Below are 24803 nucleotides of genomic sequence, written 5' to 3' on the forward strand. Positions count from 1 at the left end.
GCGACGTTAAATTTCATTAAATTCATACATGACACCTGCTTTTGTTTTCTAAATACTTACAAGCACACTAAATTTTGAGTCTTAGAAGTGGACAAACTAAAACTAGTAACAGCAAACCTTAAACACCGCTTCAGATTTTCTTAATCATTTCATGTTTGCTATTCACTTCTGTGGAACAAGAACCCAAAACATGTTTTAATCTTTCTTCTGAAAGAAGAAGAACCAGTTATTCAAAGGTCACAACAATTTCTTGCTCTTTTGGGTTTCATTTTTCTAAGTACCCCAGTAGCATAAAAAAAATTGCAAACAAACAGGGCTTTTGTTGCTAAATCACTTTGTCTCTTTACAAACTTCCAGACAAAGCACACAAGCTGAAAAAGAATTTATCTTATTAGCATTCTTCCTAGTAAAAAGACTCTTCTGAAATGTTTCAGTGAGCATGATGTCAAAAAGCCAATGGAAGTTAGTTCACTGATCAGGCTTTCTGTACATTTGAATATCTAATGGCTGATCAAGTGCAAAATAGTATTTTTTTTTTTTCCCCAACAGGTACACAGTCCATTTCCCAGGGTAATGAAAAAAGTACCTAACATGAGCTAACAGCCAATTACAATTTAACCCTCAATACGTCTGGTTTTGGCAGAAGGTTCACCTTTCTTTAAAAATATACTATAACCAGCAGTTAAAACATGTTAAATTTACTTTAAACGCTGTTCATAATGAAAATTAAATATTTTCATACCTGTAGCAAAGCCATTTCTGTTCGCTGAGGGTTTGAGTTCTTCACAAGACTGAAGTTATGCAAACAGCAGACAGAAAAGACAATTTTCTCTTAGAAATTTAGCAAGACCTTGTCCATCTCCTTGAGTAACTTGTCTTTTTTTCCAACCAGTGGCAGGAAATCCTCATTTCTACAGCTGTCTATACACTTGATGACCAAATGGCTCATCCTCACCACCAAACACTTTGAGCACCCTTCTAGGATTAAAAAAATGTACTGCTTCCCTGTGTTCACAATCAGACACCGCATTTTTATCACCTCCAGCTTTGTAAATGGCACAGGCCATTACAGAACAGCCTGCTTGAAAAAAAGAAATGATACAATATTCATTTGCTTTGTTAAAGGAGAAGAATTTACTTTTTACAATGATCAGCTATGGTAAGAAAGACTTTCATTTCATTAAAATTAGAAACTATGCATTAAGCAGCCTTAAAACAAAATACCTTCAATGTAGTAGTTAAACATTAGCAAAAAGAGGGCTATAAGACCACACTCTGGGCTGTCAAAAGCAGATATTAAATTTCAAAGGCTGATTCAGGGGCAGTGGGGAAATTGACAATGGACAGGGAACAGAAGGGAGTTACCAAGAACATCATACCTCCTTTCTGAACATCCAAGATCAGTGCCAGAACAGAGTAAGAGGTTTGGTAGGGTGCAAGTCCTCCCTCCACCCCAAGTCCTGCAATTTAAGGCCATAGCTATTGGAAAGACGAGTTTTGGGCTGTGAGAGCAGCTGTTGTTTCCCCCTCCCCTGCTTAGGGATAGAAATGGTGAGCTGATGGTGATTCAGATTGAGCTGCGGTGCCAAAGCTGTGTAATTAAGCTTATATGATGTGCACCTATATCACACCTGGCTCTAAGAGAACTGCTACATTTCTATGCCTCTACCAATACCTTTAAAGTTACCCTAAAACAGGTAACAAATTACAGCAGTAGAGAGATCGCCTGCTGTTAGCAGGTTGGCGAGACATCTTCCCAAAACTGCTCAAAAGTTTCCAGCTATTTCCCAAAACATATGAATTAATAAAATGATATAGGCAGGAAATAAATCCTGCTATTTACCTAACGCTTTTTATTATAAGAACTACGATGATCATCTTAAGGCTCAGTGACAAATCCCGTTTGGTACATCATCATCTTATAAAAACCTGCCACACGCAGAGAATGTTAAGTTATATTAAGTATGCTTTTAACCTGACAAAATACAGCCTGCTGCTTTCCACCTGGATAACTGCAGCAAAGATGGCACGTTTTCCAGGGGTGGGAGGCAGCCATCGCCTCCTTTCCCCACCACAGCTCCACACCTAGTTCAAACTCTAAACACGGTAAGAGTACGTAAGGTGTTTCAGCCAAACAGGCAACGCATCAGAAGCTCAGCCGTAACACTCGGCTCCAGATCCGTGTATGTGCATTAGTTACTGGGATGTGACTGCCACCCAACCGCAGCAAGTAAAAGAAATGGAAACAGACGTTTAAAACAGTCATTTATCCGGATACGAAAAAGGCTAGACTGATGCTGAACAAGAATGCAGTTGAAAAACAAAACCAAAAAGATGCCTCACAAGCTAACAGATAGAGAAAGGCAGAAATTACAACTTTTTGTCCAGTAATCAAAAGAAGGAACACAAAATTGATTTGCACAGAAGGGAGAGATCTGACAGTGCTGCCAGGGTGCTGTGGAGTTCGTGCCAATACAGTCACACACGGTACTGGTGGTTTCAGCCATCAGAGGCAGATCAGAGTCAGATCTTTAAACACCTTGGAAGGGAGTACATTCATCATATAAACACTTGAACATTTTAACTCTTGTGTTTTTGGAGGGTAAGTGTAGAAATCCAGTGTTATCTCCAGTAATTAAAACACCCTTCAAAGGGAAACCTTTGTAAGATGTTTTAGGGAATGAAGGTTTCAGGTGTACACTACGAGCATGTCAATACAGCTATCCACTCCGTACCAGACTTCTTTGGAGGACACCACAGATCCAGTATCTTCTGTCAGCATCATTTCAGCACGACCCACTACTCCCAAGGCATCAGTAAAGAAACTGGTATTTATGTTTCATTTCTCTACATGTACAAATGGTTATACTCACATAGTTTCTATAGTCTTGCTACGTGCAAAGCCCAGTTAATCAATCCTTTGTTTTATGCTCATCTGCCTATTTCAGGAAATCTACTATAGCAGTATAGACATACTCTCTGCAGGTTCATTGAAGGGTTTTTTAATGTGAAGAGAAATGGAAGCTTCAGATTAGCCACATGTGACTGCTTAACTACCTAAAATCAACTGGATTTTCAGCAGTTTCTAAACTGATCAGACTTTCCCAAAAAAGCCTCAACACTCGAGTCTTTAACCAGTTCATCCCATAAAGCTGGTGTTATTTACCAGATATTACAGATGCATCTCAGCTGCAACTGAACCTGACAGGATTAGTCTCCTTTTGCTCAACATCCTGAGCCTTGCAGGAAAACAATAAAAAAAACAAGCCACCTCAGGTCTTGACAAGCAAAGTTTCTTCCATTGGTCTGATTCAAAACAGAAATGTTACGCTGCCTTCAACATACAAGTCCAATCTATGCACCATAAAACAATGGTGAAAAAAGTATGATGCAAAGTCTTCTTAAATAATCACCCAGAATATAAAGAAAACATACAGAAGCCTGATGCAAAGTCCAGAAATAGTCCAGGGCAGTGCTTGGGTATCACTCAAGATTTTAGGACTACTGTGGATAACGTGGCCAGCCACAAAGTGTCTCATAAGAGGTCATGACAGTGTTCTCTGTTGCTAAGATGAGAGTGAACAGACCGCCATTCCCCATTAGATGTTTGTCTATTGGTTTTAATTAAAAAAAAAAGAGCAAGGAAGAGCATACAGTCATGCAGCTGATCGTCGACGAATCACAAAAACACCTCGCTGCAGCTGTCCCAAATAGATTCGCATCTTTGTGCTGTCACTGGTTTTCCTCACCCAGATCTGCATGAAGGAGAGAGAGAGGGGCAAGGGGGAAAACATTGGGGAGAAAAAGGGAAAAATCCCACAGTAAGTAATATGCAGCCAAATAACTCCAGGTGTTCAGATCTAACAATAAGAATCTGTTACTCAGAGTGCACAGATGATTCAACTTAATTCATTTTCCCTCCCCACATCAGGCATCTGCAACCTCAGTAGAAAACTAAGTAACACTTCTAACTTTACCAATTTAACTTTCCACTCAAAACAGTCATCAAAAATAATTACTTTCCCCAGGCATCACCATGAAAGCAAAGTTTGCTTCTGCTACAGCTCTTACCAGAACTCCAGCATTAAGCTTTACCTAATCAAGAATAAGTCTCTCTAGATCCACAGATCATAAAAATGACCTATCCTGGGATTTGTTCAGACACAAGTAACTATTAGTCAAATGAAAAGCTTACTCTTAATTTTGTTCAGTGAAGCATTTCTCACAATGTATTAAATAATCTGTATCTGAAGATAAAAGGGCCTCTTTTTTAACTACCTGCCTGGAAGAATTCATAGAACTTGCAGATATATAGTATGTTTCAAAGGACAAATTGCTTCCATGGAAGCAGCCATTCAGAGAATTTAAAAAAATAAAATAACTTTCAAGAAGTTTAGACCCAAATACTTGTACTTTAAAAAAAATCAAATCTGAACAAGACTCCTCTGCATTTTATTATTCTAATGCATTTACACGTTTAAATAAAGGCATGGTAAATACGAGTTTTCCAGCTCTTAATACTAGAATATTTTAGGACAGAAGCCCAGTATTTCCCACTGAAAAGGCTTATAAAGTCAGTGCCCGAATGCTATTTATCCCAAACTGTTTTTTTAGATATCGTATTAGCTAGAAGCCTGGCATAGTAGATTTATACAGTTATTATTTTAATTACGATTTGACCTTACTAGGAGAAGCCCTGAATATAAATTTAATATTTGCCTGCATTTGTACTTCAGTTATTTCCCCAGAGAAATTAAAATCTACCTTTACTGATAATCATCTCTATTGCAACATTTCCAAGTGTTTGGTAAGATTTGCTAACCAAGAGGATTCGTACGTCTAGAAGCTGAGTGCCTGCATAGAACAGTAAACATGGACAGTTTGCTTTCTATCACAGTATGATGGAATGGCACGCTACTTTTGCTAAAGTTATCAGTTTTTGTTAAGCTTCATTTGGAGGAAAATGAAAATTCCATTTTCAGTGAACACAGTGAAATTACTATTAACCCTAAAACGTGCCACACTGTTAAGAAAACTAAAAGAATCAAGACATATTCTGAACTTAAAACCAGTGTTTTAGACATACAATGTATTCTGCCATCAGAAGATAACATCTATTAATTTAAAGAACTGAAAGGACATGGCAAACAGAAACAACCGAAGCCATCCCATAATTTCTTTTATTCCTAAACTGTAAAGAAAAACAAGTTTACTCCTTTTTCCAACTTCCAATAAACTGATATTGCTGAATATATTCATGGGAAGAAACCTCTTTTCTGTACCTACTGAAGAGGTCATTGTAAAAATTCAAATGTTGAATCGGTTCCATGTGCTTGGCCAATGATTTCCACCAATGCAGTAATTTGACTCAGTTTCCAAAGAAACCACATGGGATTATTATTATTTTTTTTTTTTTAAAAAAAGTTGGATCGTCATAGCTCAGACTGTTGGAGAGGCCCACAGCCAATTCCAAAATTCAAATCCAGTTTAAGTAATTTAGACCTTCATATGAATAAAGATGCCTGATACACAGTTAACTACTTCCTTCTTTTTTTCAGCCACAAGACAACAATTTTATGTCATAATATTACGTTCCTCAGTTAAGACTTTTTTTTTCCACTTTGAACTTTAACGGAAGTGCTGTTGGGGAGACACTCTGTGCCTTTACCTTCAGTAAAGTTCCTTTGAATTGACTTGACTTCCTTTAGAAATGCTCTCAAGTTATAACTCTGGTCTACGACTGGAGATCTCAAATCCAGATTTGCCTTCTAGCTTCTAAATTTATGCAGAGCCCAGAAAGATTCAAAAAACAATTGCAAAACGAAAACGAGTGATGTAATCAGAGCTGCACAGTGCACTCCTAAGAACACTCCCTCATTTCACTATTTTTTTCTCATCTCCCCTGCCTTTACATTGTTGCAGAAACTCATCACAAGGAAATTAACTGCCATGCCTTCTCCCAAACCTTCCTCAGAAAAAGGAAACTAAACCTACTGTGTCACTTAAAAAGTGCAATTTCTAACTAAGAAATTGCATTTTCCTCAGGTTTCAGGTAAGCTGTTTCCAAAAGATTAAGAGTTTTATTTTTATAAGTTAATAGCAATAACTCCAATCAAATTAGCAGCACTATCTTCGTACCACATCTGTTAGCACACTACTACATCTAAATAAACAACCATTGAGCATAACAGAGCAAGGAAAACAGTTGTGATACAAAGCACATCCCATATGCAACTCATTTTGTTGAAACCAAAGTATTTTCCCTTAACTGCCAAAGCAAATTAAAGCTACTTTATTGTCTGATTGAAGAGAAGTGCATTCAAGTCTACCATTTCTTTCCTTGAAGTGTTTGGAATCTACAAAGAATAAAGTGCTCCCGATGCCCAACTAATGGACTGCTCAAACAGTAAGATTATATTGCAACGAGATTCACATCAATCTTCGGCACACAACTCTCTCTTGACCTGCTTCCCTAAGTCTTAATCATTCGCCAACAGGAAATTGTCTCTGACAAATGATTCACCCCCTCCATCTCTGTGTAGGTGATGAACGATGCCAGCTTACTTCACAGCATAAATACTCATGTTAGCAGGAAGAATTTTCTCCCCTTATAGGAAGTCAATTTGGTGACAAAGTTTTTCCTTATCCTCTCCTGGTTTCCAAATGGGGTTTATTTTTATTTTGCATTAATAGGAGCTGTAAATATGTGCTTTAAGTAACAGAAATGGAATTTGGCCGTGCAGCACCAAGGAGATGCAACATCTCAGTTCTCCCCGTTTTCCTGTCTGCCAAACTACTATTTGCAAAATGTAGGATCACCTTTCAGAGAGCAACAGCAAGGCTCTTCCCATCTCAGATCTACCCCAGGATGAGACCTTAATTCAGTTTCATCTTATATTCAGCTTCTTTAGACACCAAACGACTACATCTTCTCTGAAAGTAGTACTAGCTCTTAGGCCCTAGTAAACTGCTGTCTACCTGCCTGAACCGACCCATGAATCCCGGAGCAGCCACCTACCTCGTTGGCGCCCACAGAACTGATGACACAGCTGATCTTAGTGTTCTCTTTAGACTCCAGGTAAATGGCCTGGCTCTTGTGATACCTGCAAAAATAAAACAACAGACAATACATTGAACCCTTAACTGTCCGGAGACTGAGAAGGTAAACAACAGTAAGATGGATAAAGACAGGATTCTAAAAGTATTTGGAGATAATAAATACAAAGTTTTTTTTTCTTTCCACACCACTTTCCCCATCTTTGGGGCATAGCTGTGATCTGATCCTCCACACACACTTTGCATTTAAATGCAGCTTCACAGTGCACGAAGCGCTCTCAATTTGAATTCAATTCTCAAAGCAGATTACTAAAAACAGATTTAATATCTGAAAGAGGCAGAGCACCAAGACACGAGATGGGACACTGATTCACAATAAGCCCATGCTTAGAGTTAACCAAACTAGATTTTCACACTTCAGACACAGGATAGATTTTAGACAGCAACTCCATATTATGCCAGATAAAATCTGACAAAGCAAATCAGCTGCTAAAGGTTTATTTACATGCCCCCCCCAAAAATTACTAGAACACTAACGTAACAACAAATTTGAAGTGGATTCAATCCAACTGTGCAGTCTATTGTTTAAACAGAGACCTCAAATTTCTAATAGTCTTATTTTGTGAACACATTGAAGATTATATCAAAGTGATAGGTGTGACTCTGTGAGAAGCTATATTTGCCCACAATAAGCACAAAGTATCTAAGCGTATTTTTAACTTTTACATCACATTTTAATCGTGCTGTGTTTTATACAAAATGCCCTAAGAAAAAGTAAAAAGCCTTCAAAATTCATAGCCAAATTGCTTGGTTTCATGGTCTTACCTTCTTCACCCACACCACGTTTCTGGTACGGGCTGCAAAGTATGCTAGACAAAATTCTGCTTCTGTTTATTTTGCTTAGGAGAGTTCTGTAGGTAAAACCAGTTACACTGAAACATTATTTGCAAGTAAATTATCTTAGTCAAGAGAGCACCAAAATGCTTTAGTTATGAAAGCATATCTGTATTTCAGCCTTCAACCTAATCATGATGTGCTTCATATTTAACAGGGAAATCCAAGCTGCAGACTCACCACGCAGATCTCCTCAGCATGCAACTCCCCGCAGCCTGATGGGCTGACAGCCATTTGTCAAAATACATGCATTTGCATAATCTTTGCAGTTATTTCTACAATAACCATACTGTAAATATGGAAGTCTTCCAATAGTCTATTCCATAATCTCTTCCTACTGGCTCATGTACTCAGAATTTTCACACTGCTTGCCAGGAACAAAATGATAGCGGTGGCTTTCGGCATCCCAAAAGTACTAACTATCAAAGGGCTGGGCGAGAGAATTTAAAAAAAAAGAAAAAAACAACCAAAAAAACATAACAAGAAAAACATTTCTCCAACCTTTAGACACTTGCGCCCAACCATTCTTCTTTTTCCCTCATTTTAACAGAAAGGGTATCAGCAGGTTCCAAGGCAATGCAATAGCAGCAATGATACAAGCCAAAAATCCCAGTTAATCAAATTTATTGATTATCATTAATCGATGTAAGGGAAACCATATAAGCTACTACAAACCAGACCTCGCTCTGATAATGTATAGGACACTGATGGACTGGTATTTCTACCATGACATTTTGTGAGTGCTTAAGCAAGGAGAACTGATCATCTTGATACTACCAGTGCACAAGTTTCAGAGTGCAGAAGACACCACCACAAAAGAAAACTCTTGAGTGAGATCAGCGCAGGCACCGATGATGAAATAGGTTTCACTCAAAGCTGTTTGTTTCAAATTTTTAATTATCAATGAATTGCAAAGCTAATGACACACATGAAATCGGCTCCAGGCTCTGGATTTTACTTCACAAGTTGCTGTCCATCAGGAAATTTATGTTAATTATGCACAGAAAAGGTAAGATAAGGTAAATCCAACACTTTTTCATTGAGTAGGTCTCAAACAGCCTCAAGCCCCACACATGCAGAGAGGCAGGTCAACCAAAGTAACCTCATGTACCTCAGCAACACATTCACGTCTCAGCCTTTTGCAGCGTTTATGCACCCACAGGGGAACAGAGGGGTAGAACTTAACAGGAAAACAGATGAGACTAAAAATACAGTGGAATTTAAGTTGTCTTTCAAGAGAGAAGGAAAAGTGCCAGACACCCCTTACTTTTGCAGTAAGTAAACCACACCACGATGACAAGCAAGGCAAGCAGAAATAATTCCACTCTCTGCTTCAAAATATTTTGCTGAAAGGCTGAGATTTTCAGCTGCATGTCCACTAGAAGATTGAAAAAAAATCACTGTACTATTGTATGCAGGCAAAGCTAAAAGCAAAAAGAAGATGGCTGTTTTATAGAGAACTGCATTTTAGGGTCTGGTGGGGGTGCAGAACAAACAGACTGAGAATAAAACCTGAAGTCTAATTTCACATTCCGAAATTCCCTACACTAAGCCTCCGCTTTGGAGATATGCTTTTGAAATACCTCCACAAGACCTTAGGAAGGCCACTACTTTAGGTAATGGTCCTTCATAGCTACTGTCAGGAAACAGAGAAAGTCACTCCCGAGCTGTCAGATTTATTATTTCTGGCACGTGCCAGCAGCTACAGCCTTAATACACCTTAGAAACAATTACCCTCCCACTTATCGAAAGTTTCTTCATTACTTTAAAATACCAGCTGCTTTGCAAAAGTACTATTACTATCCATCAAAATCTAAAAGCAGGATCATTACAGTCTGCAACCATAAAATACTTATCTTAAACCTGCATACAAGAATAAAGAAGAGGGGACAGCAACAACTAGGATTCCTGACAGTGAGGCCCCTGTGACTTTCATCTTGCTGAATCCAATTGTGTCTGTTAACGTTTTTCATCCCAACTGGACACCTTTCAGAGGGAGACTGTGCCTTTGAGATTCATCTGGGCTCACAGAAGCACTCCCAAGTTTAAACTTGGTAAGAGTTTTACTGATTGATTATACCAAACTCCATCTTATTTTTCTTGTTATACAACACTACAGTCATCTGCATGGTTAAAAATCCTAAGGAACAGTTTATTCTTCCAAATATATCCTAGAGGATAGTAGCTTTACACAAGAAAAAAAAGGAACTTAATACATTCGTGAAGGAACAAGTAGCCTGTTCATGTCTGGTTTACGCTTCAAGGAAGTTTAAGCTGCAGGCAGCTGCTTTTATCAGAGCTGTATACATTGAACCCTTGATGAAACTTCACTACCCGAAGACTACCAAAAGGAAAAGCTGTAGAAGAGAACTGCCGTGTAGACAACAAATTCCATACTTATTATTGACAGTGAGAAGATTACAACCCCAATACTAGTTATTTTGAGCCACCAGAACACCAAAGTAGGCACACTACTTCGAAATCGCTTTCTGGTTAAAGAATACCAGACTGTTCCCTTGATTATCTAGTTTTGCATGTCTCTGATTAAGAGCTACTAAGATTCCTGTGAAATTTTTAATATTTTCTTCACATTTTGTAAGGCTTCCGCAGCTAGATGACCATAAAACTTAGTGATAAATCCAAGCAGCAATTCCGAAGCTGCCTCTCTTGTGTGGATTTGATCTTTAAAGGTTATTTGGATTTGTTATTAGAAACATTTTTCATTGTGAAACAACATTTCTTCTGCCACCTTGTGGAATGATGGGCTAGCGTACTACAAACCAGAGCACAAGGACGGTGAATACAGCGGGCAGCAGCTGTACCTGAGATCCCAGCGCTTCTGTATCCTAGCTGACAAGCTGCACCGCTACATCAAACTGCATCCATTGGTGGCTCTCTTACATAAGATTAGGTTTGACAAAAACGTTTCCCAAGTGTCACAGTGCACAAAATTGAACAGAAGGACAGCTAAATCATGGAGTCAAGCCAGTAGTTACTCCAGAAACTCTGTGAGGTCTGAACACTCCGTTATCACTTACCATTTACCAAAGTCATGGTGGTGCTTAACCCTTGGAGGAAGATGGCTAATACCTGCCCAAAGGCGTTTTGTCCCCAAATTCTTTCAAAGAAGCAATTCCTCTTTGAAGTATTCACGTCTACACAAAACAAGGCTAAGACTGCTTAAAAACAGAAATTTACTGGGACTCACCATCTTTTATCATAGTAGAGTTTTCCATCTTCTATCCGGGCTTCAAACCGCTGTGCTGGAGACTCTGCTGGTGTCGCTGGCAGGTGTTCAGGGGAGGAGGGAGAGGCTGAGAACAGAAAAGAGACCAGTTAAAGAGTAGCTTGTGTCCACCATGCAGCAGCACATCTGACTTAACATAGCAATTAATAAGGTCATGTTAAGCAGAAAAAAAAAAACACAGAAAAGCTACAAACTCAGATTTCCATCAGAAAAATACACTCTACAGGGATGAATAATTCAACCTCTACCTTGTTTATATAAATCATAACATTTTCTGAAATAGATCAAACATCTGAAGAAGTTTTGATAGGTAGGGGAAAGGCAATACGTCCTCAATTTGTTTTAAATTCTAATTTATAATAAAGTAGTAAAATAGGGTCAGGATTACTTATCGCAAGTTAGAACTGCTCTTTCTTGAAATAATGTGTTTAGATGGGTTTAGACCCATCTAAAAAGCTGAAACCCTAAGTTTTCAAACCTTTATCTACCATACAAACAGCTAAGCTGTCCAGGTGCATCTGAATATTACGAAAAGATCTTTTAACACAGCTAAATTGTCTGACAATTCAAATTGTCCCAAGTTGTTCAAGTTGTCCCATGTCACCCAAATGTTTCAGGCACCTAAAGCTGCATATTGCTCCCTTCCCATCCCCAACAAGAGATGAAGGGACTCCGCACAGCACCCCAGTTTGCCACAGTAACTACCCAAAGAACAGCAATTACAGTTAAAACATTTACACAGTCGAATTGTGGAGTCAAGAATTACACAATGAAGAAGTCTACAGTATAAATCTCTGTTCAAAACAACATGGTTGTGAACAAGTTCCAATGCAACCGTTAACTCACCTGGTCTCTTGGGTGATTTAAGCTACATGGAAAGAGAATAAAGAAGTGTTACAGATTTGACATGAGCCAAGAAAGGCTATAGTAATAACTTAAGATGGTCTTCCTTTCCATATGGTTCTTATTTTTAAATGTACAGTTAAGTGGCATAACAAAACCAGAATAGTATGCCCTAGACACTCAAAGGTGTAGATAAAGAGTTTCATGATACTAAAGGTGTAGAAATGGAGCTTTCTCAGAGCATTCAGATAGTCCACCAAAACCAGCCAAAACCTAATCCATCTCACACACTTCGTTCTTTGAATGTGATCCAACTTTTCTTGGGGCACACCAAATACAGCATGTAAATTATTAGAGAGACCTCTACAGCTGCCACAGTAGGCATGCTCCATTACCATCTTCAAAAACCTCAATGAACAGCCATCTAGTATGATGAATCATAAAAGCCTCCAACCATTTAGCAGGAAAGCAGTAGGAAAATGAAATCCAGAAAAAATTGAAGTGTAAACATACACACTGCACCCCAACCAGTCTGGGGAAGTATTGCAAGACTGGGGAGGGGGAAAAAAAAAAAGAAAGCCCACAAAGGCCTGAAACAGAGGCAGCCTGTGATCTCACAGAATACAACATTAACATCTGTTCAGCCACGAGGAGGAAGAGAGAAACACTCCTTAAGATAGCTTACCACTTGGTTCTGACAAAAGGTAACATTTTTGCATGACAGTCATTTTAATTAGGTTAATTAAGCTTATTACAATAGAAGGGAAGAGATACCATCTTGCTGAATCTTTTATTGTGTTATTTTAGAAAGTCTGTTGTGGTGAAACAGTCCCACGTGTCAGACAGTAACATCAGACAGCTCTGTGCTCTTCAGGGAAGAACGTTAGCTTTCTTTACAAAATAAATACAAATCAAGCCATAATCCCTACCTTATTCAGGGTTCTCAGGTCCTCCATTATTTGCTCATCAGTCAACAGGTAATTTAACTGAGGTATCCGGAATTAAGGTTCCCATAAACTCTTGACAAGCAAAGCTACAAACTACAAGTCAATGACATTTCACTTCACTGAACACAAGCCACAAGGTTTCTGTAAAACTGCATCAGATTTTAATACGGGTGTTACACTAAGCTGTTCTTTGTCATATGAATTAATACAAGACAATCTCCACAGTCTCATCGTTAGCAATAAACAGTGCCAAATCATTTTAATTTATTCACATATAACCATCAATGAAAAACCTTTAGTGCACTGACATTTACTTCATATAGGCAATCAGTAGCATTTTCAATGTTGTTCTCTACAGCAACGCAAAAGGAAAAATCTGGAAGCTGAAACACAACAGACTCGCTCCAAGCTTTGTAAAATTAAGCTGAATCTCACCTAAATCTAGGAAAAAAAAGTCAGCGGTTTGCAACTCTGTAGGAGGAACCGAGAGAGAGAGAGGGATGGATCTTTACTCCAGTGCTGAAAGGCAGAGAGTTTCATACTGTGGCTGCTCTATCATGCTCAATTAATAGGTCACGTTTGCTATGAAACTCATTTATTTCAGGTGAGATATGAGCGCTAATAGATATATATTTTTTTAGAAAAAGTGAACAGAATCTCCAACTAAAAAGAGGTTAATTAAAAGTGGAGGTGCTCTTGACTATCCTGCATGAATCCTAGAATTTTAAGTTTTGATATTGCCTTCAGAAAATGTGAGTCACTCAGGAGTCACAGGATAAGTTTCTTTAATCTAAGCCAAACAAGTCTGGAATCTAATAATAAACCTCTGCAAAGCAAATATCATTGCCTCCCTTTCCAGGTGAATTTAATATACAAACAGAGAAAGTGCCTGCTGTCATATATTTCCAAAAGCCAAAGAACATTTTAATTATCAAAAACATGCAACGAGGCAGGAGAGAAGGATTACATATACATGTTTTACTGTTTCTTGTGATATATGAAGACAAGACGGATTTTCATCTTTTTATTATTCAAAGAACAAATCTAGCACTCCTTGCTTTTGCTATGCATCTTTCTGTATTAGATATCTGAAGCCTTTATCAGAAATGGAAAAACTAGTTTGATATGACAAATATGATCTTTCTGGCAAATGTCCTGTCGCATCTTGAAATGAGAAAAGCTTTGGCTCATGGAAAAAGCCATTTCCTATCTATGGAATCAATTGCCTCAACATTTAGGTAAAATGTTCAAGCTTTTCCTTTCTAAAAAAATTACCAGAGGAATTCAAACTGATCTTGCTGACAAAAAAAAATCACCTATGTCATCTCATGGCACTGTGAAGTTTAAGTGATTATATTGTCTTAGTAAGGGATATCCAGGGACTAGCTGTGCTATATTAGTTTATCACACAATATACAGGAGAAGTTGTGTTTCAGTATTTCCTAGATGAAAATCAGATTCTAGCACCTCATCTCATTTTCTTTCCTATACATAACAACACTGATGCATTTTGCCTCGCAGGCAGAATGCTGGCTTCAAACAGAAAAGCCATCCAACGACTGTGTAAAAGGATATCAGGGGCAGGTTTCCTCCTCTTGTCTGGGATGGGAACTGGATCATTTGGTCGTCGCCTCAGTTTCCTCGTCATGATAGGCTTCACTTCCATAGAATCTGTAGGGTAATGAAGTTGGAGAGCAGATAAGACCACAGGGAGAGACATAATCAGAAACTTTCTACACGGAGCACAAGGAAAATGATGTCTCCTCTCCTGCACAGAGAATTGGATTTTTTTCATGATAGCTTCCAGCATTCAAGCTGGAAGTGCTGACAGTGAATACAAAGTCTCTTTTATACGAGGTCACTGTTCAATATCAGTGCTGTGATGCCATGGTTACAGCTTTCGCTGTCTGGAAGTTGCACAGTTATTTCAGGGGCATTCAATAGCTCCTTCAGGTGCAGGTAACTGAAGTACAATGACAAAGCACAAGGGTTCAGGGATATTTTTTTTCATGCTAAAGCCAAACATATGCTTGTAAATAGACCACTTAAAAGGCAGGGTTCACGGAGGTCTTTGCTAGCAGAACTTGAATAGGTAATAGCACACAAAACATCACCTACATATCAACTGTTCTTTTTTGTGCCTTCAAGCTGGAAAAATAAGTTTGTCCAAGCAATACAGATGGTAAATGCATTCAAGACTGAGACTGATACAAGTCTGGTGGAACAATTTTGAACACAAATAGGATTAAAATCCAGATGATCTAAAAAAGTTTCAAATTATGTTTTATAAAATGAACTTAATTAATAACTCCCAAAGCAACAGTTGTTAGGAAATAAGTTGTAGCTTCTGCACTGGGGAAAAAGCCAGAATCTGTCTAAAATTGAAACATCTCATCATTATCTGCATTGCAGTTTGTCCAAATATCTACAGGTCATCTTAACTGCCCTGCTTTACTCTGAAACTCACACAAAATATTCCTTAATTTATGAGGATACCTTGAACTTGCAAGGAAGAGACCACATCTTAAATGCTAAACCATCATTTCACCTCTTCTACGTGCTATGAATTATTTGCTTATCTTTAAGTACACATGAATCACATCCCAGATAGCACTTACGTATATGAAGCTTCTGTGGCTCCCTCTAGATGCTACATCCTTGAGCAACAATACATCAACGTTCTGATGTGTTCAAAACACATCAAATTACTTTTCTCCTTATCTCAAGGGTGAACAAGGATGGCCATTCCGCACATCAAAGGAAAAGATATTATGATAAAAGATGAAAAAAATAAAAAATGAAGTGCCACCCACCAAGAGCATGCCAAAGGAAACCTCTCTGCAACTCAAAGCCGACTGAAAAACACCGAACACTAATAGCTCTGCAGACACTAAAAACGTAAGTTACTGTGCTGAATGGAAGCCATCCTTCACATTTGTTATGATTGATTTACAAGAGCCTCAAAAGAGGAGTTTGAAGCACTTGCTCAAGGTGATATGCAGCCAAGCCGAGAAGGCTTTTTCACCTTTTTTAAAGAAAAATTTGAAATGAGTCGTCACAGAGATGGTATCTGTATTGCTTAAAATGTGAATAAGGCAGAAACATCATTTCTGTTCTCTCTTTATCTTAGCACCCCGCATATTAAATTGTGACAAGTCAGCTGAAAGTTAGCACCAAAGAGAGTTTTCAGGAAAAAATAGTTTGAAAGTATTCCATTTACCACGAAACACCTGAAGAGCTTCGACATTCTTGAGAGATTCATGAAAACTTCATAAAGAAAGCTGCTAAAGTACCAACAGATTTAACCTGAAATACAGGCTTGCGTGAGGCTGAACAGCTGAACCCCACACCATGCAACGCTCCAGGAGACAACAGCTGCAACCTAAAGAAACTGCAGGTGAGTCCTGGCACTCAAACCAGCCCATCATCAGGTTGCCAACTTGCATTCTTGCATGCACTGAGCTTCTATAGGTTTTGAAATTCACTAAGTCCACGCAGGCTCTAGTGTTCTCATTTCCTGGCCTCCTGCACGCATTCAGAACAAAATCTGCTAGTTCTAAAGGAATCAGATTGCATTTCTGCTAGTCTGGGAGGAAGGAGATGAGGGAGGCCTAGCACATGCACACGCAGAAGGGATTGATTCTCCACAGTTATTTATGTGCCTTCTCCCCGAGTTGTATCTGATGAAATATCTCACCTCTTTGGGACATACAATGGTGGGGCTTTCCTGAGGATAATTTATCCGGACCCCAGACTGGACACATTACTTCTAAATACCTCTTTTTACTCCTGCTCAGTCTCCCTTCAACTCTGCAAATCTCCGTCTTGATGTTAACAGCAGTCCCGCTGACAGAGAAATTGAATTCCTTCGGATTCTTAGAACATTGGTACCCAGATTTTCCAGAGCTAAAATCTAGTCAGATCCTGATTCCCTAAGGAAAATTTGCTTGCAAGATTAGCACTGTATGCCAACTTAGTAGTTGGCGAACATAGGCAAGGGATAACAGTAAGATAAGGCTAAGACACAGACAGCTTGTAAGATCAGACTAGACTTCATTACTGAACAAACTAACAAACCAGAACACCACTATCGGGGAAGCAGCACAGCACAAGGTGTTTTCCAGACCAGATTAGCACTAACAGTTTGTACAAAGCCAAAAGCACTCAACTACGTCCAAACAGGTTTTATTTCTCCCTTCTGAACACTAATTAAATTATCAGCTTACATAATTTGTGTAGCTACTAGGAAAGGACAAAAAAAGGTCTAATTCATGGACAGGCCTCAGCAACACAACCAAAGTTATCGGTCCATAAAGTGAGGCAGTTGTTTTTTGTAAGGAAATCAAATCAGACCTTGGGTTCAGCACCACAGCAGCACAACCTGTGAAAGAGGCTAATTACCACTATAACTCCACCACAACCATTATTGACAAGAGAATGGCCGAGGCATCAAGGGTACCAAGTGGTTTTGTAAAAGAAATGTGTCCATTTAGTGTCCATTTTCCAGAGTCTGGGCAGCAATGCAGCTAACGGACATCTATTTTACCAGCTTTAAGTAGCACACTTCAACCCTGATTGTTTGCCTGCCTTTAGCTTCTTAAAGATCTGTTACTGGAGGGAAAAAAGGACAGTTTAAAACCTGGTACCACTGATTAGGTCATTATTGCATTATTTCTCAGTAGCTTTATTGCCAGATCACAGGAACTAAAGAATCCCTTCTCCCTGCATATGGAGTAAGGTATCATGAAAATACATTTCACACCAGCCTAATGAAAAAACATGAACATCTGGTAGGTGTTCACCGGAAGAACTCAGTTACAAAAGTAGCTAAATTACATTGACTCCAACTGCCACCACAATTTAGGGAAATGATGTTACTGCTAACAGTAACACTGCATTCTTCCTACAGTCTGAAATACAGGACACTAGCTGGGCAAAGTAAATTCCTGCCTTGAACCAGCTGTAGGGAGGACACCAACCCCAGCCTGGCTATGGTTCTGCTACACAACTGAAGGACTGACACAGTCCTTTCAAAGCCAACTACCTGCAGCTTTCCAGAATCAGTAAAGAACTCTACACTACTTGTTACTGAAGTGATAAGGACCCTTCAGGATTTGGGCCACACACACACACAAAATCCACTCATTCAAACAGTAAAGGTCATTAATTATAGGAATTCAATTTGTATACAATGTTTTGAGCTAACTTACAGTTACATACCCTTCTATTTTGGAAGATTTACAGCTCCCTTCTGGTAAAGGCACATAATTAAGCAATGAAAGTGTATTAAACTGACAGTAGTAAAAAAGACATCACAGGCTTTACAACACGCACCATGAAGGGAAAACCCCATGACCAGGTACCACCAGAGGAATTCCCAAATATTCCAAAAAGAAACCTACAGAAGAGAGACAACCACTCAGATACAGACGCATCACGCTGTTAGCCTAGCGTAATGTTCCAAACCCAAGTGACTGACTGCAGCTGTACGACAAAGTCCAAGGTTTCTCAAGAGTTTCTTCAATTTTGAAAGGAGAAAAAGTAAATAAGAAAGCTTGTCCACTCTGTTCCTTCACTGACACTATGTTGATTTATCTGTTAGTAATTCAGGTCACTGAATTTTATTATGAACTGCACTCCCCACTAAAAGACTACCAGTTCGTGTTCTACATCTGTTGACATTTGGAAAGTTTTAAAGCCAGACTAGCTGTCTGTATAAATCAGCACTGCTATTTTTTTAAATCTTTTTTTTCCCTAAGCAGTACTGAAGCAGGGAAGACAAGCGACAAACGCATATCTTGTTTCTTACCTCCTGTTAATTCCATGGTTAGCTTCTCATTCTCAATCATCTTCTTTTTCTCTTCCAACTCTGCAATCAAATTTTCTTTAAGCTCAATTTTCTTATCTTCAAATTCCTTTGCTGCTGCCTTCTTTTCCTTGACATAATTTTTTTCCACCTGATCTGTCTAATGCAAACCAAAAGATAAAACAGTTAGCTGAGGAGCCAATGTCCCAAACCAATGATTTAGAAACACCTTCTTTCAACTGCTGTGGTTTGATTAGCTTTCCGGTTCAAAGCTATAGCTAGTTCTACAGCTTATCAATATTTAAATAAAACAAACAGAAAACCATCTAAATATGACTAAGCAAGCAGAGCTATTATCAGCAAAAGAAATAATTTTTTAAACCAATTTTACTGGTGCATACCTATCAAGTCTCTAGCAGAAAGCTCTTCAGATTTTAAAGAATCACTATCATTTATCACCTCAAGCAAGCTTAAACAACCATTTTAAACCATCAAATACACAACCAGCGTACAGCAGTACAAGATTTTTTTTTTTTTAAGTCTATTTTAATGGCAGTCTGACTTGAGGTAATATCATCAGTATTCTATATTCAACTGTAACAACACTACAGGAAAAAAACGGCAAAAACAAGTACTAGTTGATGAAACTGCAGGTTTAAGTCCTTGTATACAGTTAACATGTATTTTGACAAATTAAGAGTACTTACTTCCAGCTGGAGAAACAATTCTGAAAGACAAGACAGACTCAATTTATTATCTTGAAAGATGCACAGAATCAGTTAACATTTTAAGTCATTTGATACTGCAACAAAAGCGTACGTGCTCATCCCACCTCTACCCTCACTTTGCAGTTATATGCTGAAAATAATGTAGCCATGGAAAAGCGACAAAAATGTATTGTTAGCTGACGTTTTCTACAGATAGTCAAGCAGATTTGCAAAGCTTACACAGCAGTAAGCCATTCTTTTCAGATCAGCTACTAATTCCACCAGTAAATTAGTAAATGGGTCAGTGGGTAAATTGTAACCATTACTTCGTTATCTGCATGCTCAAAAAAAAAAAGAACAAAAAACAACCCTCAGCATGGGAAGGATAAACACAAGACCATCCTGTCATACTATGCAGTCGGATTTTTATCATAAAGTTCCAAGTTATCACAATCTGCCCTCCTGTGGAAGAAATATGATGCTGCAGCACCGCTCCTTGCATTTCTGGCTGGCAAGTTTGCATTTAGTCTTAATTTTATCAAATACATCCCAATATTATTGGAATGCCACTGTAACACACATGAAATTCATCTCAGAAGACAGATTCCTGTCAGCAAGTAGTAGTTCAACTAGCTTAAATTCTTCAAGCAAATCCTTTACCATCCCAAGCACTTTTAGAAGGAGATAGCTTGCCCTATTGAAAAGTTGGAATATATTAGGCATCACACAACTGCCACTGCCTGTCTTATTTCCCAGTATAATGGCCCAGGCGTTACAGAATTCACCCAAATTCTCTAAAAGAAAAAAATTACATTTCCTATTCTCATATAACAGCTTCTATAAGAGGCCCTGCTTCGGTATCCAAGATTACAAACTACTGGAAAGAGAACAAGATGGAAGGCAAGCAAATCAATCTGGTTCCCAAGCCATTTCTCTGCAGTAACACAATAAAGGCTACCCAGAAGGGCTAAGAGCTAAGCACTTTAAAGATTAACTTGGGCCTGTGCTCCTGAAACAGAGAGCCAGAAAAGCAAGTACAGGCAGCCCGCTCAGTGTCATGGCTGCACTGAGTAACACCTTCAGCAGCAACTCCTCTGCATTCGCTGTTCTAGGGCACAACAAGATCTTTGAGAAAGCAGGCAGCCCTAACTTCTATTCCCGCAAGTACAAAGAAGTACACCTGGAGGTTTCACGCAAGCTACATGAAAGAACAAGCCAAAGAGGAAGACTGTGGGTTAGTCATGATGCCAGATATATGAAACATTTTTACTTGCTCTACTTCACACAAATGAAGAAATGAAGACTAGAACTGTTTATTGGCATTTAGTGAACAACGCTGATCAAGGAAAAAAAAAATCAAGAAAAAATCCATCACACTTCATGTACCCAGAAAAACCTACACGCTACCCTTAGAGAGGGAACAACCCTTCACTGCAGCAAGTTCCCATTCTTTAAAGGGCAGAATTACCATTATTTTGCTTCAGGTGTTACAAAAACTGTGCATTTATGGTGCATGCATCATCTTTGAAAGAAATCCAGCTTACCTGCATTTCGTATCCTTTCTTTATACTGCTGGTCCAACTTTTTCATTCTTTTCTGATATTCCTGAAGAGTACCTAGTTGAAATAAATTGGGGATTTCAACTGCAATTTTAATTATTCCTTGTATTCAGTGCTCCTCAAAGGGCAGTACGCTACTTGACACACAAACAGTAACATCTGAAATCAGGAAACTACAGTTCTGGCTTATTTTGATAACCATTTTCCCTGTTTTCTCAGAAAGCAAAAAGACTGCTTTTAAGAAATGCACTCTGTACTGCACAGAGGCTCAGCTATAAGCACGTGGAGGGAAGAAGGATGGAAAGTAGCTGATATTTCTCCATAAGCAGCAAAACAGGGAGCCAATATTCCACCAGTGAAGCATCTAAAAATCCCCATCCTTCTATGACCTCTGCAATCGTCCTCCAACCAAACAGTACTTTTAAAGAGTGCTGAAAATTGTTTAGAAAAAAAGCTACCCCCTTTGAAGCTTACCTTCCTGCAATTGTTGCAATTGCCTCTTAAGAGATGCCAGTTTGTCCTGATACATCCTGCAAAGTTCGAGCACACACAACTTTATGTTACAAAGCAAACAGGCATGGTTTACTTCACCCTCTCCTCCGGTTACAACGTGTTTACGCTGAACTAAAACCTTTTCAGAAAAACTTCAGGAAACAAGAAAGTAGAAGAGTATTTGTCATTCAAATAAAAGATCATCATTCATTCATTCCACCTAAAACGCCTGCAACCCCATCAGTTTTACAAAGCAAACAATTGTTTCCGTAACAATTCAGCAAAAATAGACTTATTTTTAAAGTGAAAACCTGTCTTGACATTTAGATCTACAGACACCAGAAACTTTACAACAGAATCATTCTGCTCCTTTGTCAAATGTTGAGGTGTGTAAGTTTCCTACATATAAAAGAGGAGGCATTTCCAGACCTTGACGTCATCTATTTAAAAAAAATCTCCACCACACACACCAAAAGAAAAGAAAAAAAACAAAAACAAAACTAAAAGCAAAGTCTATTCCTGGTTCTGTTGCAGACTCGCATTTCCTTTCTCACGTATCTGTGGTTTAACACAGGCCAAGTCTTCCTCAACTGTATAAAAAAACATCTCCACCAGTAAGAAAGAACACTAAATGCTCCAAAACATTAAGAGAAACTATTTCAAGTCTCCAAAAAGCCGCTCTTCCTGGACAAGACTGGCATTCTGTTGCTTAAGGGATGTGAGTAGACACCTTGCTTTTTGCACGGCTTGTATCAAGTAGATGCTTTGTTTTCTTTAAAGGATCTGCCTGCAGAGGGATTCAATTGCAGGAAAACTGAGCTGCTCCCAGGAACCTGTACCTGTCTTTGTTCGAAACAGCACTTGTTTCTTGAACTGAGAAAGTAATTGAGAAGAAATATGTACCCATTAGCTATTACGTTGGTGTAGAAACTTAAAAACACAAATCTTAGCCCAAAACATTGCATAGCTTATGCAAAAGACACGCACCTGCCCCGCTCCCCAACAACAGAACTACTTTTTATTAGGTTACTTACTGTTCTTTCATTTCTACATAGTCCTCTTCCTCATGTTTTGCCAGGTCAGTCTCACTGGCATCCTCAGTATCTAAGTGAGGTAAAGAACAATATGCTAAAACTAAAGCAGCATTAAAAAAACATAGTAAACAACTAAAAAACCCCACACTCAGGCAATTTAACCTCAAATACATAACCAAGTAAGCAATTGCAGAGATAAGTTCAGAATTGAATCATCTTTTATGCAACTGCAAGTTATCCCAGATAAATCCTCCAGTAGATTTGCAACAAAGCTTACATGAAGTTCAAGCAGCATCGACTTAAGATACTCTAGTAATTTCTTCCTAATTTAAGATTCAACATTACTGCTTACAAATACTAAAGTGAGACGGTAACACAACCCTAGGACCCCAAAGAACGTTTCCCAGCCTCCTTCCTATTGTTTCACCCAGGAAATAATCTCCTCTGTGGAAGGCTATGACTGAAACAGCTCTAACTGATTCACAATGCCTCTGCACCTCGACCTGAAACACTCCAAACAGACGATACTACGACGAGATGCTGTTATGGTTTACTACAAAGGCCTCACTAAAGATAAGCTACTTGCTATGATCTGAAGTTGACTTCTTGGCTACGCATTGCACAGAAGTATTCTGGCATTCATACACAGCAAACACCAACACTACTAAAGACAGCCCTGACCTTACAGAGAAATAATATAAACTACAAAATAAACCAGTGCAGAACTGCTAGTTGTTGGCTACTTCTTTACACATTTATTAGCCGTAAGACTCGGGTAGCCAAGAATGAATAAGAAATACCCCTTCCTCTCTAAGGAGAAGTCAGTTTTTCTGGGCTGGGGTTGTGATAGAAAGTGTACAGCTGCATAGCCTAAACTGCAGTGATATTCCCTAGGTATGGGCAGGGCTGTCAGTCTCTAAAAGGGAAAAAAAAAAAAAAGAAACAATAAAGATTTGATTTAAGCTACAGAGAAACACCTTCAGCTTTTTTTTTTTTTGAGGCTCTCCAGGCTTAGCTCCAGCTCCTCATTCACAAAGACACAGATCTGATGGAGGAGTTTTGCTGACAGAGCACCTGGGACCGTCACAGGGCTGTTTTTCACCTCCCCTACTTGTTACTTTATGCACCCTGGACCCCAGGACGCTCTGGGTTTCACTTTGGCTTCCCTTCTGCATTGCTTTCCCAATCCCCCCACAAACCCCCTAACCCCTCCTAGCACCCCCTGCCTTCATTCCCCACACTCTCCTCCCTCACCTCCACCCTCCCCCGAGCCCCCGCACCCCACAAGCTCTCAGCAATCCCCCCACCAGGCTCCAGCGCATTCCCCCTGCCCCAGCCGTGACCCCAAACCCCCCAACCCCCCTCCCGGCGCTCCCCTTCTCTGCCTCCTCACACCCGCACAGCAGCCCCAGTTCCCCTCACGTTTCCCACGGGAAACTTCACGCACTCACCGACCCCTCATTTCCACAGCATTTTCCTGCAGTTTCAGAGCCCTTCTTCCCCCCAACCCTCTCGCCCCTTCCCCTTCCCCCCCTCCCTGGCCCCCCGCTGCCCACCACAGCCCCGGCCCGGCCGGGCCGCCCACAACCTTCGTCCGAGTCGCGGGCCCGAGCGCTCCGCTCGCCGTCCTCCTCCTCGGCGCTCTCCAGCTCCTCCTCCTCGTAGTACTCGGGCCCGGGGGGCATGGCGGGGGCCGGAGCCCCGGGCGGGGTGGCGGACACCGGCGGCGTGGCGGACACCAGCCCGGCCGCGCTCATGGCGCCGGGACGCAGCGGGAGCCGCGCCCGCGCCTCCGCCCGCCCTGCCGCCTCTGCCGGGCTGCTCGGCAACCGCGCCAGGACCCCGCCGCCACTTCCGCTTCCTCCCGGCCTGCCCGCGCTGTTGCCTGAGCGCCCAGCGCCGCGGTGCAGGCGAATGCGGCGGGCACCTAAGGGAGGGGGCCTGCGCGGCAGGGCGGGCTCACGGGCGGGGCTCGGTGGGCGAGGTCGCGGGTTCGAATCCATGGCAGGGCGGCAGCCGCCAGCCGCGGGGGTTTGGCCTCCCTGGAGCCGTGTGGTTGGGTTTTGCCACAGAGAGTCCCTGTCCTGCTGGAGAGGGCCTGCCCAAGGACCTGCACGGCTTTCCCACTCTGTTTTTTCCGTGGACAAACAGTTTCCTTGTTCTCCATGCCCTCGTCCAAAGGCCAGCACGGCACTGCAAGCACACACGCACCCAGGTG

The 24803-nt window shown here is 40.1% G+C and overlaps 1 protein-coding gene across 1 annotated transcript; it reads right to left on the reverse strand.

The window, feature by feature from the left end:
* Window positions 1–2252: 2252 nt before the first annotated feature.
* SUDS3 (SDS3 homolog, SIN3A corepressor complex component) lies at window positions 2253–24603 on the reverse strand. The gene is made up of 12 exons (XM_080559148.1): window positions 24174–24603; window positions 22586–22655; window positions 21534–21589; window positions 21045–21116; window positions 19501–19520; window positions 18797–18953; window positions 14563–14658; window positions 12970–13031; window positions 12044–12065; window positions 11159–11264; window positions 7019–7103; window positions 2253–3755 (listed from the first exon to the last, which is right to left on the reverse strand). Exons 1-12 carry the CDS (start codon window positions 24586–24588, stop codon window positions 3657–3659), a joined length of 1260 nt encoding a protein of 419 aa, XP_080415274.1. The 5' UTR covers window positions 24589–24603; the 3' UTR covers window positions 2253–3656.
* Window positions 24604–24803: the final 200 nt, after the last annotated feature.

This window comes from Anser brachyrhynchus (genome assembly GCF_964034855.1).
Source record: "Anser brachyrhynchus genome assembly, chromosome: 17".
Lineage (NCBI taxonomy): Eukaryota > Metazoa > Chordata > Aves > Anseriformes > Anatidae > Anser > Anser brachyrhynchus.

What these genes read in the sequence shown, in the direction of transcription:
- SUDS3 (XM_080559148.1), bottom strand. Translation starts at nt 24,588, where the DNA reads ATGGATTCGAACCCGCGACCTCGCCCACCGAGCCCCGCCCGTGAGCCC. An exon ending in GGCCCGCGACTCGGACGAAG is followed by an intron (nt 22,656 to 24,173) that starts GTTGTGGGCGGC and finishes TACCTCACTTAG; the next exon opens with ATACTGAGGATGCCAGTGAG. An exon ending in ACCTGAGAACCCTGAATAAG is followed by an intron (nt 12,066 to 12,969) that starts GTAGGGATTATG and finishes CTTTCCATGTAG; the next exon opens with CTTAAATCACCCAAGAGACC.